The sequence below is a fragment of the Dermacentor silvarum genome, chromosome 11 (assembly GCF_013339745.2).
Source record: "Dermacentor silvarum isolate Dsil-2018 chromosome 11, BIME_Dsil_1.4, whole genome shotgun sequence".
NCBI classification, from domain to species: domain Eukaryota; kingdom Metazoa; phylum Arthropoda; class Arachnida; order Ixodida; family Ixodidae; genus Dermacentor; species Dermacentor silvarum.
The window spans coordinates 47,380,216-47,399,472 of NC_051164.1; the positions used below are offsets into that span (position 1 = coordinate 47,380,216).

Consider the following 19,257-nt stretch of genomic DNA (forward strand, 5'->3'; position numbering starts at 1 on the left):
ATATTAAATGCTTGATACAATTTCGTGGGCATCTCCTGTCTAAAAAACAGACTCCTGTCCTAAGTAGCGCTATAATTTGGGATCATAAATGTCTGTTTCGTGTCGGCGGTGTTGCAGCTAGAGGTGCGTGAGCTAGCCCATGCATATGCGACACTTCAGATCCCTTTCGCTTTGTACATTTTCCTTTTGACTGTGCGGATAGCTGTATTCGTGAACGAAATTACGCAAACGCAGATTGCGCCTCGTTTACTAGTAGTTTGTACGCAAGCGATGACTGCGAATTGTCGCAGTGTTGTACAGTCGACACGAAACCCAGCAGCCGTTCAGACGCGTTCGAACGGACCTCAGGAAGCCTGCCGCTGATTGATATTATCGCACCGACACCAAAGCTGCGGCGATTCGTACGCTTCCACTTTCCCTAGTGTAGTAAAAAGAATAGTTAAAAGATTCTGAAGCTCAAATACAAACATTTCCTCATTCGCCAGGTAACCAAACCGACATCGTCTGCTTCCCCCGAAGGCTAGGCCTACCGTACCCGCCGAGTCCGTCTACACTCTATCGGCCCGTCTAGGCTGAGGAATCAACAAGTCTAACGAGGATAAATCACTCTGTAGTTCCGCTTTCCCATCGGTGTTTTTAAACAGACCATTCTTTCGTGTCTACGGTGTCAGAACAACAAGCGATGAGCGCCGATATGAAGCTACCTATGTGTGCTGTTGCTGAAGGCTGCCAGCCGCATTAACCGACCGCTTCTCTGACGGAGATATGAGGCTAAACATACCTGTCGATTGAAAAGCATTGTCGAGCTATGGAAATGTTGTATTTCATTTGCGCGAAGAACAAGAAATGGCTGTCAAAATCGGCAGTAACAGCCCGTACAACATCCCGGGTCGGCGGTTCATTTAAGGCTTTTTTCGTAGTTAATATACCAATCGCAAAAGCAAATCAGTGTTGCAGCACTTCCAGGCATACTATGCAATACGGACAACAACTTTTTCGTTTTGATAGAGGCGTAAGTTTTAGTTGAAGGCAATATCGCATCTACCATGTCTGTGCGAGACGTCGGTGCAAAGCTGCTACTGTGTCTGCGCGTTGACATGGCAAAATATGAATCAGTAACCTCGAGTCGCCGTGGCCTAGTGGACTACAGGGTTACCTTAAAGAGGTTGTTGAGTCGTGCCGCATCCTGGAGGCCCGTTTCTCGATTGAATATTTAAGCGCAGTGTCTCGTAAAAAATTGTATAATGATTTATGTGATATTGTTCTCCCAATTCCATTGTACCGGACTCATTTCTCGGGCGGAAAGTGGCGCAAGGTGCTGAAACGTGTAAAAAGCATGCCTGTGCGTCCTGGGGTGAAAACCTTCTTCTTTAAATTACATGCAGGCGTTTTGCCAGTTATGACTTGGCTTTCTGATAAGGGGTTCTTCGTTCCGTGGGGTGACCACTGTTTCTTGTCCGGAAACCTGAAACGATTGAACACGTGTTCCTGGAATGCTGGTATGGCGTGTTCTTCTGGGATGTCCTGCAAAGGACCTTAAAGAAGGATTTCCCTTTGGATGCACAGGGAATAAGGTACCTAATGGTTGATAACGAGGATGGTTTTCCATATGATATTACTATGTTAATGGCTCTGCATAGTATTTGGACGTCACGCATGGCTGTTCGCCATGCAGACGTTGATGCTCGCCCTGCCATAGAGCACTTTCGCGAGTCTCTCATTTCATTTCTCGCAATGGAAAAAGTGAAAAAGTGTGTACCCGATTGGGTGCCCCGTATGGAAGGCTTGTTACACATGAAACAGTTCTAAAATTATGAATTTGTCACTACGTGGTTGACTGTTATACCAATGGAATAAAGAAAAAAAAACGCTGTGGCCTAGTGGTAAGATACTGGGATTGGGATCTGTAGGTCGGAGGTTCGAATCCTACGGGCTAATTTTGCTTTTACTTTTTTTTTCCTTCTTTTTTATTGCATTACAGCGCTCTCTGTTCCTTTTTGTATTAGCAAAAATATATAAGATAGCCAGGCACCACGTATTTCTCGCTCTAGAGCTGCATTTAGCCCCAGTACCCCGCGCCCAGCGCCTCCCAGTATGCCGCGCCTTGCCAGCGTCCCAGTATCCAGCGCGTGACACTGGGCCCATAATCAGGCATGGCACTGGGCACTGGATACTGGGTTTTGCAATAGGGTTGCTTAGAAGGTTATTAATACGCCCTTTTTCCTGTATTATTTCGTTTTTTTTTTTAGTCACCGGAATCGGCGCCATCAGGCACAGTAAGTATCCGGTTAACATTACGATTTATACAACAAAATTCACCTAGTTAACGTGTATCTTTCCTCGAAATAATTCCTCAGTAATTTCATTTTCTTTTCGCACAAAATGTTGGTAAGATGCTCCATTTCTGTGCATTCTAAATTCCCCGAACTGTGTTTGCATTTCGCCATTGTCAAACTTCAGAAGATGCTCCATTACTCCTTCGTTATACAAATTAAGGCACCCCCATTTCTGCATTCTTGCTAGTGAACTTCATCGCATTCAGTCTGAGTGAATTATTGGGTTATCGCAAGGCAAGTATCGCTTTATGCTGTCTCCTCATGGCTACCAACGCTCTAGCTTGGATACTGATTTTCCAAAGGCGTCATGCAGGTTCTTCCAGGAGTATGTGTAGGAGACATTGTTCAGCACCTTGCAAAGTCGTTGCGTACTTCACAGAGTTTCCCTGGGAGATGGAGACGTATAGTAGTTGTCAACGGTGGTTGAACAGCAGTAAACATAGGCGTAGCCAATGTTTCAACAAAAGTAGCTTGCCTTTGTCAGGTGAACTGTTGACCTAACAATGACAAATGGCTTCGACGGAGCGAATATATTAACAAGGGGGACTTGTCTGTCATTGCAACGCAACAATGCTAGAGCGCAGTACAAACGTAATCAACGTGGAACAACAAGTAGTGTCAAATGACAGCAGGATATGTTGGAAAGCAGTTGTCGCCCTTGCGGCATCAAGTATTTCGGTCAAAATGCTGACTCCAGCCGGATGCTTTGGTTGTTCTACCACTATTGATCGTTGCACGTGTGTAGCAGTGGGTGCCTCCTGCTGCGCTAACTAAAAAGTCACACGAACATCAACACTTCTCCTTCACGAGTTTGATGCTCAAGGCCGATTAGAAATAACAGCAACTCAAAGCTTTCTTGTTCAAAAATTTAATAAAGTTATCTTAAATTCTGATGCAGTATAGCACCCCGACGAACGGCTCCGCTGAAGTGAACGCTGACAATCTACAATTTTGGACGAGGTTTGGGTTTGGGTAGCCGCACAATAGTATGCCTTCTGCTTCTGTAGCGTTATTCGCCGCAATAAGAAAGGCTTGTACAACGTCTGTTTCAGAATGTATTTGTGGAACTTACTTTGGGATGGCACACTTCAATGAACGCCATCACTTACGACTCCCATCTATCCTTATTTGAACTTTGATAATGTTGTATTCACGTAAAATCAACTTAATGCCGGCAACGACTAACGAAAGCGTTTATTGTAGCGAAAAAACTGGCTGAAATTTTAATTTGCCAGCGAAATTGTTGCCTTCCCACACTTCTCAAAATACGAGGTGAGTAGTATACACAAGAAAAAATTGCAGTTTTTCTGGCTTCTCATTCTGATCACATTGATCGGCTGGTATAGGCGCAGCTAACTTTTCTTTGTATGAACATTTAAAATTTATATAGGGGTTATTTTTACTAGCGCAAACACCAGTCGTTTGCTTTCACATTGTCCAAGCGGTTCGGTATGGTTTGATGCTTCACTAAACAACATGAATGACAATCGTTTCACGAACTCTTTCAAGAACTTCCAGAATTGTGGGCAGACTCTTTCACTTGTATGTCGCATATAAAAGAAAACTAGCCGGAAAGTCGTCCTTAACATTCTTCGTATATGAAGTTTTGAAGGTAGAATTACGTTAGTGTTACCGCAAGTAGAATTCACTTCTTTCAGTCATTGCTCATCATACCAGTGCCGTCTGTTATGCGCGATGTTTTTTTCTGGCAAAGATGGAACTGAGCTGTGAATAGTCAAATTAAACGAGCGCTCTTTATTTTTTTGCCTTGTACCTAGATGCCACAAAGTACTGGTCCAAGCACGGTGAGCCCCTGCATGTTTCAGGATGTTGCAGCCAAAACAATTTCCCCGCGGACTGGTCGACAATTTTCTCGTTTTCTTGCTTTTCACATTTAGCAATCTAAGCCATGGGAATCTAGCATGGTAAGTTCCTTATTTTCTCAGTATCCACTGTAAAACATAAAACTTTGGATGATACCACGTGGGCCTTGCTCCTATACGCCGAAAGGAAAATTAGTGGTGGACACTCGATCTTGCAGGAGTAACAGCTTTCCCGTATCACGGCGTATTGTTTTCGATACAGTGCCTGCGCTGGTAAGCACGCGAAGCATTACAGGAAGCCCATAGTAGCTTTTTTTTGGCACGATAAAGCAAGTTTTCATTTTTTGCATACTTCCTCAATCCCGTTAGAAATTATTTCATTTGTTTACTAAGTAGTTATTTCCGCGAGAACTATTATAATTTTTAATACGAATATGATCTTTGTGGTCAGTAATAAAGGCAATCAAGCTGTTTTATTTCATTTGATATGTGATGGTGTTGCCCTTTGTTGGGTTCACCGCATCGATAGCTCTTGTATCACCCCTCCACCTTCATCTGTACACATTACGTTTGATAATGATTGACACGAGTAACGTAGGCCTGAGGAACAACGAGAACTATTGCAAGAGTAAAAATTAGGAGCTGTATTCGTACAAGCATATCTATCGATCCATTATGAGACAAGTGACTACTCTGGCTTAAACAGTTTTCCAGGCTCCATTCTTCTTTATACAATCATCGTTACTCTGCACCTAACATTGCTTTTAATCCTAAGAAAATCATGTTATACTGAAATGAGCATTCCGTTAAGGCTGTATTTGTCAGGGTGGATTAATAATGAAATATCTCTGTCATGTTTATTTCTGGAAACCAGAGTCGACGACATCAGGCATGGCAAGCGTTGCTTGTAACTTTACTTGTGCAGTCCGAGTTTATGCTGCAGTACTTATTACAAAATTTGCTCTGAAGGTTCCTCCGCATCTTCCTGTACCCTGTGTCGGTGTTATTTAATTTGTGCTGTTGCGATGACAGGGGCTTGTCATCACAGCGAGAGCTGTTCCAATTAGAGTAAAATTGGGGGCGGTGTTAAACCAGGCGTGACGTCCACCTATTCTAAGGCAAGAAGTTGTTCTTTAGTAAAAACGTTTTCATGACTCTGTTATATGTCAATATACAATCATCTTTGCTGCCCATATATTTCCATGTTTGTTACTAGAAGTTCGATGCTTGTGCTTAAATCACTGTTCTTGTAAGGCTATACTTATCATGGTGGATTTAGTACAGAAATACTTCTGGTGCGTTTATTTCTAGACGCCAGGTTCAACGGCGTCGGGCACGGTAAGTGCTACTTGTAACATTACGTGTGCAGTTGGAGTTTATATGCATGTATTTTGTACAAAATTTGTACTGTAGGTTTTCTTGGCATCTGTTTGTATGTAGTCTGCGCTGGTGTTATCTAACTCGCGCTGTTGTGATGACAGAGGCATGTCATTACAACAAAACCTATTCAATCAAGAGTAAAATTTGGAGCTGCGTTCACACAGATGTGTATTTCCACCGCAGTTGCTCCTGACTGAAAGTTTCCGGGACTCTATTGCTTTTCAGTGTTAAGTATTCGGCACTGCTCGCAAATAATGACGTTTAATTCTACAAGCTTTTATCTTTCTTCTAAGGATATACTCATGATGGTGGATTTAGTACTTACATGATTCTGGTGTTTTCATTCATGTGTAGTCACCAGGGCCGATGCCACCAGGCACGGTAAGTGCTATTCATTGGATGAATCACTCAGTCAAGTAATCCTTTATTCATAGTGTTGAGAAATACATTGATATATGATTATATAGAACAACGTCCTATGCCACAAGGTTAAGGGGACCTCCTCTTAAAGAATAGAATATTTGAGTTCGAGAATATGGCGTAACAGTACAGGATAGCATATAGGACAGTTACAATTAAATAATTACAAGGGAAATGCGAGTAAATGAAATAAGACATACGAGAACTATCAGTAAAGCCTGTAAACGTATTTTGAAACGTTTCAGGTAAAGCTAGATTTTTTTATCATTTCAACTAAGTTTTACTGTACCTGTCTGTACTCTGTGTGAGGTCATAATAAATTGTTTGTATACATTATGAAACAAACGCTTTTTATCGGTTATTTTGATCTCAACATACTTTCTTCGCAACTGATTGGCAAATTCCACTAAATAGGAGTGAACCACCTGCTACATGAAGTTATCTTCGCTTTCATTCCCCACACCTTCCTGAATTAAGTAATTTGGTATTTTCTGGCACCAGGGAACTCTAGGTGACGCTGAGTTGCTCCTCAGGATGTAATCGCGCTATCGAAGCTTTAGTATCGAAGTTTTTTTTTGGTTAATTATCAGCGAGCAGAGGTTTTTTTTTTTTCGTTCGCACGTACGCAGAGGCCGACAACAAAACGCAAGACAAGCGTTCCTGTGCCGCTTCCATTGCGAAGCTCGCTTCCAACCAGTTGCTGAGTCATTGCATCAAAATAATAATGCTTCAATTCAATGACACAATTGAAAGAAAGTGAGCAATGCTGCCAAGCGTCTAAAGTTCACGAAGCACAAGTTCTTGCTAATATGTGCGATGTTCTATAATACGGTAAACTAAGCAGCTTCTTGCGGGTGGGTATTATTCTGAATGCAAATAGTAGCGATGCTTGTTATGTGGATTTGCAAAGATCATCACTTACCAAAGCTTTATTTGCGTGAGCTTCTGAAACGACCAACGTAAAAGAAGCGGAGCAGCGACTTGGACTTAAAACTTTGTCCTTCTCTATGAATAGTCCTCTGATTTAGGTCTGTTTTAATTACACTATTACAGCAATATCCCACAAATTTGAATTCTTGATGCCTTTGAGTGCCATCGCCTAGAGGGCTCAATGCGACTCTAAATGCTAAATAGCTTCCCGTTATGCCTTTTTGTGTATCCATCAGAGACCGTCTGCTTCAGTCATGGAAAGTATGCTTTAATACGAAGATTTTATCTGAGTAACAATCGTATGCCGCCGTGGTCCGGGCAAATTCATAGGATGTCGACGTTCGTGTCATTTAATGCCTTTTTTTTTTTGTAGACACAAGAAGTAGAAATCAGTCCATCACTTTTGCTTTCGTAGTACCTTTCTAAAAGTGGCAGCGGCTACAGGCGCATGGTTCGCAAGAACCGAGGTTTGACTGCGCAGCGCCACATAGGGTCGTTTTAACGAGATGTCGCAGTTGATGAACTCATTATGCCGAATGAAGTGGTTCATTTTCCACCTGTATCAATAACTGTGCACGTACTAAATAAAAAGGTGTCCTCGTTTTGCGTTTCAGACACCCGAGACTCCCGGGTCAGGAACGGTGAGTCGTCGCTACTTTTTGGAAACCTTATATTCCATATTTATTTATATTTTTATATCCTTGCTTCATTTTCTCTAATTGCAATTTTGACGTATCGAATTTAAATTGTTTGTTTCAGTGGTGCACATTTGTTTAGAAAGAACGCTATAGGTCTCTGCCAGGATCAGGAGATCTTGCTATATAAATTATTTTCAAATGCAAATGTCGAACGCAGCAAGAAGCCGAAGCGTCCATTTTGCACCATGTATTTCAATATGGGAGCTACACATTAAAATATAGTATTCTGCACGTTGAAGTTAAAATAAATGTCGGCAGCTTAATATAGATGCTAACCATACTAAATCAAAACTAAAAGTTCTTGTGGTTATCTTTCCACCCACCCTTTAGACACCACAAACTACCGCTTCTGGAACGGTGAGTCCTTTTTTTTCTGAACGTTCGGCTTGTTTAACTGGTCAATAACGAATTCGACAAATCTATGGGTAACTATTGCCAATGAGTCCTGCAAGTCCATATCAACACGAAAAGACCCATTATCCTTATTTTAGTGAATTTGTATTGTTTCATCCACTGATAGGTAACGGAAACGTCTGGCTCCGCAACGGTAAGCGCTTGTATGCTTCGATATTGCTGTATAGGCTGCGATTTAGCAGTTATTTTTTGGCTAGTTAGCCGGTTGAGATAATTACTAGCATCCTATGTCGACAGAGGTGAAGATGTATGATGTCTTTTGCGCTCCTTTTCTTTGACACCGAAGGATAGTGATTCAGTCGCGGTAGATGTTTTAATAATTTCTTATCTTGCTAGTCTCTTGTTAACAAACGCAATACCCTTACAGCGATCACTGAAAAGCGTCTGCAATACAACAGTCACCTAACTATATGTCGTCACGGCACCAAGCCTAGCGAACGTGCATTTCTGGGACGTTTGCCAGGCTTGGTGCCTGACGATATTTTGCTAGCACCACGTCAGAACTGTACCAAACAAAGATATCTCATTTTCAGACGCATGAGAGTAATATTTGTTCGGATACGGAGATTGTTCTCAATTTCCTATATTGTACTACTTTAAATCAGAGTTTCTTCGGTGCTGCAAAAATCTTGGTCCTCTCGTGAACAGCAATGACAAACTACTTTCGGGTAATCTAATTTTTTCGCCGCTTCTAAACAGGCACCGAAAACAACCGGCTCAGAAACGGCAAGTGTTTTGAAGCACTCAGTTCTGTTTCGTTTAGTGGAGCACCGCGTGCTGTCATATATGATGAAGTTGTCCAAGTTATTCTACTTTATGCGATCATGCACTCGTACACAAAACCACCAAAATTGTGATGTATTGAACGAGCCCTCACAGCACTCTAAATGGGATGTCCAGAGACGTAGATGACTTGGTCACAAATTGTAATAAATTCTGTAAACACACAAATGTAGTATTGCATGCGATACGTTTAGAGTAGTTATGAATATACAATTTGAAACCTTATTTTTTAACACGATGGAAATGATGGAGATTCCTCTAAAATATTGGCTATTTCCGTATGAAACCGCACAAGGTCAGGAGCAATCCAAACGTTTTATTTTTTTGGTTTCAAGGTCGACTCCATAGGCACCAGGAGAGACACGATTACAAAGAGTCAAATTTTAGAATTATCGGTTACTCTATTCTTAAAGACTCTCTTAATTATCATCATGCAAACAACCAAGTAATGAGCAAAAGGAGAACAAGGTGAGAGCAGGAGCCAACGTTTCGACAAGTGGACTTGTCTTCTTCAAGGCGACATATGCTCTCCTCGGCACAGTATATATAGGTCGGGTTCTAAACAACCAACTAGTACTAGTGATGGTGTTACATTATATCCCTCTATACACGTGCAAGCAACGCAGATCATGCATCTCCACCCACTTTGAGCGTCTTTGTCTGAACACGACAAAGAATAGGTTTACGCCCACGCATTCCCGAATTTACCAAAAAACACACACACAGATGTACAAGAAACCCTGGGCTCTTCTATGATGTGCAGGCGGGGCTGCAGGACATTTACTGATCCCTCGTTAGGCTATTATCGTTATTATGTGAATGTAGCTTTGGGGAGGCGCCCTCATTCCAGATGCCTTGAGCTCGTGTCGCGCCCTGGGCTTTCGCGATCAGGCGTTGCTGATCCTCGAGGTCGTAACTATAGCCAAGGCTTTCTCCCAAAGCTCATTGGTGTGATAAGGATTCGGAGTATTTAGTGGTGCCTGTCTGCAACAACTCACTATACGCCTAAGAGACCCGGGATCTCCGTAGAAGCGGCATTGCGGAGGGAATTGTGTGGGGTCTATGAGGTGATTTCTGGCTCGGTTGGCGAGTGTACTTGAATTGTAGAGCTTAGAAGAATCTCTCGTGCTCTCCAGGTAGTGACTTGTGCGGACGAGGGTATGTTCTAAGCAAGAGAACTCAGTCATTTTCAGTTTTATTGTAGTAGTATGTAGGAATACCTGTCCACGAACTGCCATTTATTACTTGAGCTAGAGCCGTTTGAGAAATCTGCACTGCGATCTGTGTACTACGTGAACTTGCCGCGCGCTATGCGATTGAATTTGGGCAATAACAGAAAGCCCAGCACGCGGTGCTCGCATGGTAGCGCATTTATGTTACGTTCCTTTTCTAGACACCGGAGGTTTCACCTTCTGTCACGGTAAGCCTTCTTTTTTTTTTCCCTGCTCTTTCAGTCACACGTCAGAAAGTTAAAAAGACCAAAATAGTAATGACCGTACAAGTTGCTCACGTTACCATTGTGTTGCGCTTTCCTGTGCGACTAATTTCATTTTGACACCGCGACGCAGCAGAGAGGCTCGGCCTTTCTGTGCCGACGTGGGAGCGGCCCGCTACGTGCTGACGCGCGTTCCGACGGACAATAATAAAGTTTTACCATACCATACCATACCGCATCGACAGAGATAAGCCTGCAGGCCAGACGTTTGCTAGAATCCGAGGAAGTATGTTCATATATAGATTCCAAGAAAATGCGCTACACTAGCAAATGCTCGCGTGTCTAAGTGAGCAAGAGTGGTGCAACAATATTAATTGGTAGTATGTCTAAACGGGTATGAGCATATCGTGAGCAGTTCATTTTGGAGACTTGTTCACATTGTTTAAGCCAGATGTTCTCACCTAAAACTTATAGAAGGAAACAAGGCGCTAGAGTCGGCATAGGCCACCAGTATATACGGCGCTCTACCGAGCACTGGAATGAAAGCCGACCAAGCGTAAAGTTGGAATTTTGGCTTCTATCATTCTTCGGGCTTATTTTATGAACCTTCCTAAGTTGAATATGTTATTTCGTCGGAAACACATAATTTCGCAAGAAATTCCCCATTTTAGCGTCTATTTCTCATAATCCTTTTGGTTCAGAATTCATGGACAGAACTTTTTTTGGATTACAAAATTACTTAGCAAACAACCATAATTGAAAGTGTGCGAGACTGGTGCCGTGAGTTAATCGGATTGACTTAATAGCCAGAACACCCAATTAAAAAGTAGACTATTTGTAAACTTAGCTCACAGCGCTCCTCCAGAGTAATCTATTGAGAGCACATAATCACGATGGAGAAATGGCCTTAAAAGTACTGAACCGGATCGAGTGCCCTTTATAAAGTAAATTTCATGTCAATAGTAGAAAATATGTACTAACCACTTTTTTGTAGTTGCGCCTTATGCCTTGTAGTTGTCTTAGTAAGCAACTTATTCTCAACACTGCATAGGGACAGCTTATGTCCTTGTTCTCCCGCTGCTCTATTATCATCATCCACTTGTGCTTTTGTAATTGATTGTCGACGTCTGAGTGACAAGAACTATTGCTAATACTCGAAATGTCTTGTAATATTTACATAAAATTGAGATTTATTTCACAGTTTTTTTCTGTAGAGGTTATTGTAAACAAAATACCAACAGTCTCTATCTGAATAAAGTGTTTTTTTATGTTTTAAGCCTATACGGCCCACAAATTTGGACACAGTTAACCGTTCTACAGTTGGATTCTGGAGGGAAAAAACACACACACGTCATGGAGAACCCGTCGGGGCGTATATGCAGTGAAATATCACCCAAAAGTAATGTTTGGTGCACGCGTGAATCATGTAAACCACGTTAGGTTTTACGCTCCGTGCAAGCGAAAACTGTGTTTGCAGTTCCGATATCCAAAGACAACGACAGTGTTCATGTACGTGACTTAATTATCCTTGAAGTTTGTTCTGGGTTCTTCACTGAGTAGTGATAGGCTGACATCACTCCGAATACGCGTAAGAGCTAGGTTTCAATTTTCAGAGAACATTTCCTGCAAGTGCCTTACATGCGAACTCCCCGTAGCAAACATCGCACAGCTCCCCACGTTCGTATAGTCGCTAGTCATATTTTTGTATGGATAAAGTTCAGTTGGTATGCAATGAACGACACTGTTTCTTTTCCAACATTTTAGCAGCCTGAGACTACAGAAACAAACAGGGTAAGTTTCTGCTGATGCAACGTGTGTGGCGAAAGCACTCGACTTTAGGTCTTTTCGGTGCACTTGCGCCGCAAAAGAACCGAATGTTCTATTGAAAATTTGCCATTCGCTTTCTTCATAGGAGTCGGATGACACAGACATTACCACGGTAAGCGTACCAAATTTCATTAAATCGCTAATATCAGCTTTTTCCGTAGAAGTCTTCTAAATAGAGTTTTTTTTTTTCGCATACGTAAAATACAACAATAGTGCAACCCCTGGAAAATGGGTTCAGCGATTAGGCTTACGGCGAAAATACTGGAGGTAATAACAAAGATGCACTAGAGAACAGCATTTGCTTATGGACGTACGTATGGACAGACAAAAGGCGCAAGGCGGAGCCGAAAAGTGAGCACTTGCACCGGGCTGTGCGAAAGGAAGAGGCATGCGGAATACACAACAAGCAATAAATTATACGTAGCAGAAACTGAGCACGACACTGCAGTTGCAACGAGTGTAGTCCATCGCGCGCAATACATACGGCCCAAAGCGCCGCAAAGCTGGAGGAAAAATAGAAATAAACGTTTCGTAAGCCTAGGAGACGTTAAGGATGCGCTAAGGCGAAGCGCACAATTCCTCGAGCATGAGCTAAACACTTCGTAAAGAATCCAACAAGTAGCGTCTCAATTCACATGCAGACAACTAAGCGTAGTAAAGAACATTTGATTGGAGAAGAAATTATATTTCTTTTTTGCCCATGGCCCATATGCGCTTCAGTCATGGTCGCATGCACGTATATGGGAAATTATCTCAAAGCATGGAACGCCCCTGTGCGCCATTTGCACATCTCAACTTTTCCCATGTCGGTCGGTCGGTATGGTCACAGCGGCAGCAGTAGTGTTGTGGCCTTCTTGACCCACCTTAATTAACAGTCGGTTTTAGACATCCTCTACCGCTATTTCGAAGGCATCGCAGACAGCCCATCTCCCACCCGCGTTCAAAAATGGCGCTTCCAGTCTAAGCTCGTCCTGGGGTAGACCTAATGAACGTGGCGTTGCTCTTAGTCTAATGATGGCACAGCAGTTAAACTGCGCTGCTCATCACGTTAAGTTGCTTCAGAAACCAGTCCCCACTGCAGTTCATCCGCGAAGAGGCTGAGTCATGGTTGGGGGCGGCGCAACGAACGAAAACGGGGAAAAAGAGGACGACTTCGTCGCTCGCGTTGTGCCCAACTATAAATCTAAACAAACTTGTACAGGCCTCTACTCCTCTAAGACACTGAGTGCCTCTGGTCAAAATTTTGCTTTGCGAATGGCCGTGGAGTGTTATCCGAAAGTAGTAACAGCTTAAGTTGTCAAATGGTGTTGTCATAAAGTATCTTATGTCGCGTGCAGAGTAGAGTGTAGAAAACGTTCTCGAATACGGGTGTGCATCCTCCGTTACGGGGATTCATTCCCACATTAGCTATCAAGAATTACTCGTTCGTGTCTGTTGAACATATCTCAGGAGCTTTTCGCAATCACGTTCTATAATTGTACGTAACTCAATAGAAGAGACGCTTTGTTCCCCACTAATTTATCCTTATCTCGTTTGTCCATAGGAATCGCGAATTCCAGGGTCGCAAACGGTAAGCACGAATACAAGCGCTACGTATCAGTGGGACGCTCGCCGAACGTCCGTTTGTACATATTTATGGTGTCATGGCTCCGGCTCAAACCAGTGGTAGCGTCGTTCATTTTATTAGAGCATGCGATACGCAAACCGAATTAAAATTAATTTTTATCTCCTCTCTCCTAGACCCCAGAAAGTCCGGGACCAGAAACGGTGAGTCTGTTGCGTTTCAGACAAATTTAGACAACGCTGCATGAAGTGATGTGTCACAGGAACAGGTTAGAAAATTCATGAGCCATTCCACTCTGTCGAGGTGGACGACCAGCGAAGCTGTTTAGCGCACGACACAGAGGTGACACAGAATTTTCAACAAAAGTAAAAAAATATATATATTGACCTCATCGGTGGTCATCGTTATATAAGTACGCATAACACATTCGCGTATCACATCCATTAATATATCTGTCCGTCACGTAAGACGGACATAACCCTTTAAGCAGTGGCTCATAACGCGGCCGTCCCATTACGACGAAAGCGGAGAAATGAAATTCTACGCTGGACTAATGGGCGACAACGAAGCCAGCTGTGGAAGAAGACGACGACGACGACGAACGCGTGAGCAGTGGCACGAGCGCGTTCGCGCGGTTGCGCCGAGAGGCGCCAACCCTTTCCCCTAGGTGGCCTTATCAGACGCACACTACGTCGCTCACTCCGTCATCATTCACAGAGGCGCATCGTTCTAGACACAGGTGGCCGTTAAACCGAACTCCGACGCGAGCGGTGATATGCGTTTGCTTTTGTTTTTGACACTGTCACTCACGTTTTAGGGGAGTGCTTCCGCGTGGACGCGGATGCCATAAAATACCGGATCCTAACCGTAGACAGCTTCGCGGTAAAAAGCAACCCGACTCACTTCGACACTTTCAAATGAAACGCGAACCAGCCACTCCTCTCAACGCACTATGCACTCCGGACTATCACATTCGACGGCTCACCCTGATATGCACAATGAAGGCCTCACAACCACTCTTGCAAAAGCGTGGGTTCACACCGCGGCTTGCTCACACAGCTATCGCACAGGACCAAGGGCTCAACCTCACTCTGAATGGTTCACAAACTGACAACCTCGCGAACCTTCCCGAATTTATGATTGCCAGCGTGTGTGGTAGACGGTATCTGCTGCAGTCATGCGTGTGCGCGGAAGATTCACGAAGCGTGAAATATGTTGTCACGGTACGTGCCTCGTCTTTGGGAGCCGACATGGGCCGTGATCAGCTGTAGAAAACTGCGTACTTGTGTACGCAATTTTTGTACGCACTGCCGTAAAACTAATTATAATAATCTCATTATAATAAATGAGAAGTTGAATAATTTATTAAGACATTATCTAAATAAGCGGGATGCAGAAAATAATCTGAGTATCTCCAAGCGACGGCAAACAACATTATTTTGGTTCTCTCCAGCTACGTTGCATTTGCACATTTTTTAAGTTTAGCCATATGTAAAGTAAGACACCCTGTATAGGGACTGGATTATTCAATGGGCCAAGCGTACTTTTAAAGATGTGAAGCACAACTTCGCGGTTATCGTTGGTTTATTTACCCAACAGTTTCGGTCGGTGGACCGACCTTTTCAAGGGATACAGTAAGCTCTCGCGACAGTTTCTTGACATATTTCGGTAGAGAAAGAAAAACGCAAAAATAAAGAAGACAGGCAAAAAAAAGGAGATAGAGAAAAGATGATGCAAAAATAAAAAAAAGGGGGGGGAGAAGGGAGAGAGCTGAAGGCTACATAGAATACTCGTAAGTAACGGGTTTATTCACGGCTCATTCCCGGAGTAACTCCCCTTATTATTGGCAGTATTCAGGTATTTCATCCGCGCTCCCCAGGACGAGTGTCAAAGGGTCCGAGAGGGAGAGGTGATGGGATATATATATATATATATATATATATATGCAGGGTGTTTCAGCGAACACTTTAAAAGCTTATTTAAGGTTGCCTGTGGCAGATAGCCCAATTCTAGTTAATGAGCTGGATTAATCGAAGAGGCGGACATTACTTGCACACAAATTTCAAATGCATATTCAACTAATCAACAAAAATTCACTAATTAAATTTTTAACTAATTACCTGATGGCCCATATTTCAGTTTACAAATTGTATTCGTGGAGTTCGCAAGGCGGATATACTTCAAATTTATTCTCGGGATGACACCAGTTTCAAGATACTAATCCCCCAACTTTGCGGAGAAATGCATTGGCGTTCCAGTTAATTTTGCGCTTCAATGCATAATGCGACGTTTTGTTAAGAAACTATCTGGAACGTCAATGCATTTCTCCGCAGAAGTGCGGGAATTATTATCTCGAAACTGGTGTCATCCCGAGAATTCGTTCCAAGTGGATCCGCCTTGCGAACTCCACGGCTACAACTTGTAAATTGCAATATGGGCCATTAGGTAATGAGTTAAAAACTGAAGTAGTCAATTTTTGGTAATTATTCGATTATGCATTTCAATTTCTTGCGCAAGTAATGTCCTCCTCTTCGAGTAGACCAGCTCATGATCTAGAATTTTGCTATCTTCCACGGGCAACCTTTAAAAATTTATGAAAGTGTTCGCTAAAACACCCGGTATATATGATCTGTGCAAGAGAACAAGGATAACCGAGGGGCGGGATACTTGTTAGTCACACCTATATCAAGCCTATACAGATATTGAAGCAAAGGAAAGCATAGGGGAAATTATTTTTCGTTTTAATTGATACAGACCAGATACGCCAAAAGGACATGAAAGTGTACAAAAACTAACTTGCGACCGGTGTAGGTTCGGCTGCCATCGGCGGCATGTTAATGAAAGTTCAGTTGCTCTTTCGTTCCCTTTTATTTGCCTTTAGCTCATCGTTTCTACACTTTAAATGAAATAGCAAATATTTCCGCTACCGTTTCATTTGCTTCATTATATGCGGGCTTGATGTACTTTATCTAGGTCAATTACTCACAGGGGACCCTGATCACAAGAAAGAAATTTACAGAAGAATAAAATTGGGTTGGAGTGCGTACGGCAGGCATTACCAAATCCTGACTGGGAGCTTACCACTATCGTTGAAAAGAAAAGTGTACAATCATTGCATTCTACCGGTGCTAACATATGGGGCAGAAACTTGGAGGTTAACAAAGAACCTCGAGAACAAGTTAAGGACCGCACAAAGAGCGATGGAACGAAAATCTTAGGACTAACGTTAAGAGACAGGAAGAGAGCGGTGTGGATCAGAGAACAAACGGGGATAGCCGATATTCTAGTTGACATTAGGCGGAAGAAATGGAGCTGGGCAGGCCATGTAATGCGTAGGATGGATAACCGGTGGACCATTAGGGTTACAGAATGGATACCAAGAGAAGAAAAGCGCAGTCGAGGTCGGCAGAAAACCAGATGGGATGATGAACTTAGGAAATTTGCAGGCGCAAGTTGGAATACGCTAGCGCAAGACAGGGGTAATTGGAGATCGCAGCGAGAGGCCTTCGTCCTGCAGTGGACATAAAATATAGGCTGATGATGATGATGATGATGTACGTGTGTCTGTGCGGTGTGTGTATGTGCACAATTACTTGAGTGATCATGAACTTCTTGAAATTTTTTGCAGCCATCCAAGCCTTCGGGACCACCAAAGGTAATCCTCAAGCATCGATACCCTTTCTTTCTTTGAAAGAATATTCCCAAAGATCACACATAATATCGCAATATCGAAACAACAGCAATAGGTTTCACGAGCCAAAACCACGGTCTCGTCATAATGCACGCCGTAGACTGGGACTAAGCTTTGACCACCTGTGGTTCTACAACGTGCACCCAACGCATGGTGCACGAACCTTTTTGCGCTTCGCACCCATCTAAATGCGGCTGCCAAGGCCGGGATTTGATCCCAGCCCTCGGGATTAGCAGCTCGGTGCCAAAGCGTCTACGCTATCACGGCGGGTAGCGGCAAGTTGTTTTTTCGTTCGCTGTTATTGCACTTTAGCTCATCGTTTCTACAGTTAAAACAAAACGGCAAACATTTCTGCTCTCGTTTCAATTGCTTCATTATTTGTTGGCGTGTGTGCGGTGTGTGTATGTGTACTATTACTTGAGTGAGAATATGCTTTTGAAATTTTTTTTGCAGCCATCCAGGCGTACGAGACCAGCAAAGGTAATCCTCAAAAGATACACACACACACACACACACACACACACATGTCTATCTATCTATCTATCTATCTATCTATCTATCTATCTCTCTCTCTCTCTCTATATATATATATATATATATATATATATATATATATATATAGTCACCGGGAAGGATGCAGTCAACGACTATCACTATGGACGCTTAGAACACACGAATTTTAGAAGAAACGCCTCTTCGCCAATGGCCGTCTTCTATTGGTCAAAGGTTTTCAGGCTGTGCCAATTTCGCCTGTCTGTCACGCGTCACAGTGACGTGTACGCGTGATAGATGCATTATTATGCCGAACAAAGCTGAATATTTTGCTGAATAGCCGGAAACTGCCCCGTTTCGAAAGAAATAGAAGATGGCTGACCGCCGACCACTCAGGCAATCGCTACTCGCACCTGCTGGAGAGCGTCGACTTAGTTGTGTATAATGCAGCTTTTTGCGTTATGCTATAACGTTATCGAGCCCTTTCGCACGTATGCCACATCGCTCTGAATTCTTTGCTGCGGATCCGTCAGCGGCATTCTTAGCCTGCCGTTGCACGCCACCGCGACTTTCGGCCAGCCACCGCAAGCTATAAGTAAGGGGAAGCGGACCAATCGGAGACGCCGGCAATACCCTCTTCATCCGGTTATCTATTTTTAGCGCGCTGGCACGGCCCCAGCGAAAACCTCTCCACTTGAGCGTGCTCCTCGCTTCTTATCAGCCAATGAACACCGCTCAATGTTGGCAACGTTATTCGTTTTGAAAGCGAACGAGAGTGACCTATAAACAACGAGAGCGTTTGATTGCGCTGGTTCAGACAACACTGCGGGTCACCGCCCGATGCAAGCGGTGGCGGTTGCGTAAATTTGACGTCAGGGGATTGCAATAAAAACAGATCGGAATAGTTTTACGTTTTAGGGCCCCATTTATTACATCCATGTAGTTTTACCATGCGTCATTTACATTTCGTGCTTTATTGTTATCATGTGTAAACGATTTTCACAGCTTTGCTGTAATGTGTCCCTTTTGCCCAAAAGTTTCGGTTGATCCACCGACCGAAACTGTTGATCAATAAAGCAAAGATTAGCGCGACGTTGTGAAAATTGTTTTCATTTGCATATATACATAATGACAACAACCACAGCTTCGCGGTTATCTTCCGTTTATTAGCCGCACAGTTTCGGTCGGTGGAACGACCTCGGTATTTCAAGGGCTACCAACGTCGGGAATACGTTCGGTCTGTTTTTCCGCGTGGATTGTTTCACGTATCAGATCCCTATATTCAGTTGTAGGAAACTCTTATATATAAGAGCTACTGGAAGCTGTTTACGTATTTGAGGAAATGCAGATTAAAAACAGAACAAACTGTCATTGCTGTTTCACTTATTTTTATTCAGTCACTTAAAGCAACTAAGAACGTTGACATTTTGAAACGGCAAAGATACGCTAGATCCCGGCTGTTTC

General features: G+C 43.1%; 1 protein-coding gene across 1 annotated transcript in view; it reads left to right on the forward strand.

Moving 5' to 3' along the window:
- Positions 1-19,257, forward strand: part of LOC119433973 (polycystic kidney disease protein 1-like 3) — a 139,368-nt gene that overhangs the window by 71,945 nt on the left and 48,166 nt on the right. Inside the window, exons 9-21 of the mRNA XM_049658296.1 lie at positions 2,250-2,276; positions 4,115-4,141; positions 4,235-4,261; positions 5,471-5,497; positions 5,894-5,920; positions 7,504-7,530; positions 10,178-10,204; positions 11,984-12,010; positions 12,132-12,158; positions 13,590-13,616; positions 13,787-13,813; positions 17,239-17,265; positions 17,755-17,781. Coding sequence (XP_049514253.1) covers positions 2,250-2,276; positions 4,115-4,141; positions 4,235-4,261; positions 5,471-5,497; positions 5,894-5,920; positions 7,504-7,530; positions 10,178-10,204; positions 11,984-12,010; positions 12,132-12,158; positions 13,590-13,616; positions 13,787-13,813; positions 17,239-17,265; positions 17,755-17,781 — 351 coding nt within the window. The remainder of the gene's footprint in view (positions 1-2,249; positions 2,277-4,114; positions 4,142-4,234; positions 4,262-5,470; positions 5,498-5,893; positions 5,921-7,503; positions 7,531-10,177; positions 10,205-11,983; positions 12,011-12,131; positions 12,159-13,589; positions 13,617-13,786; positions 13,814-17,238; positions 17,266-17,754; positions 17,782-19,257) is intronic.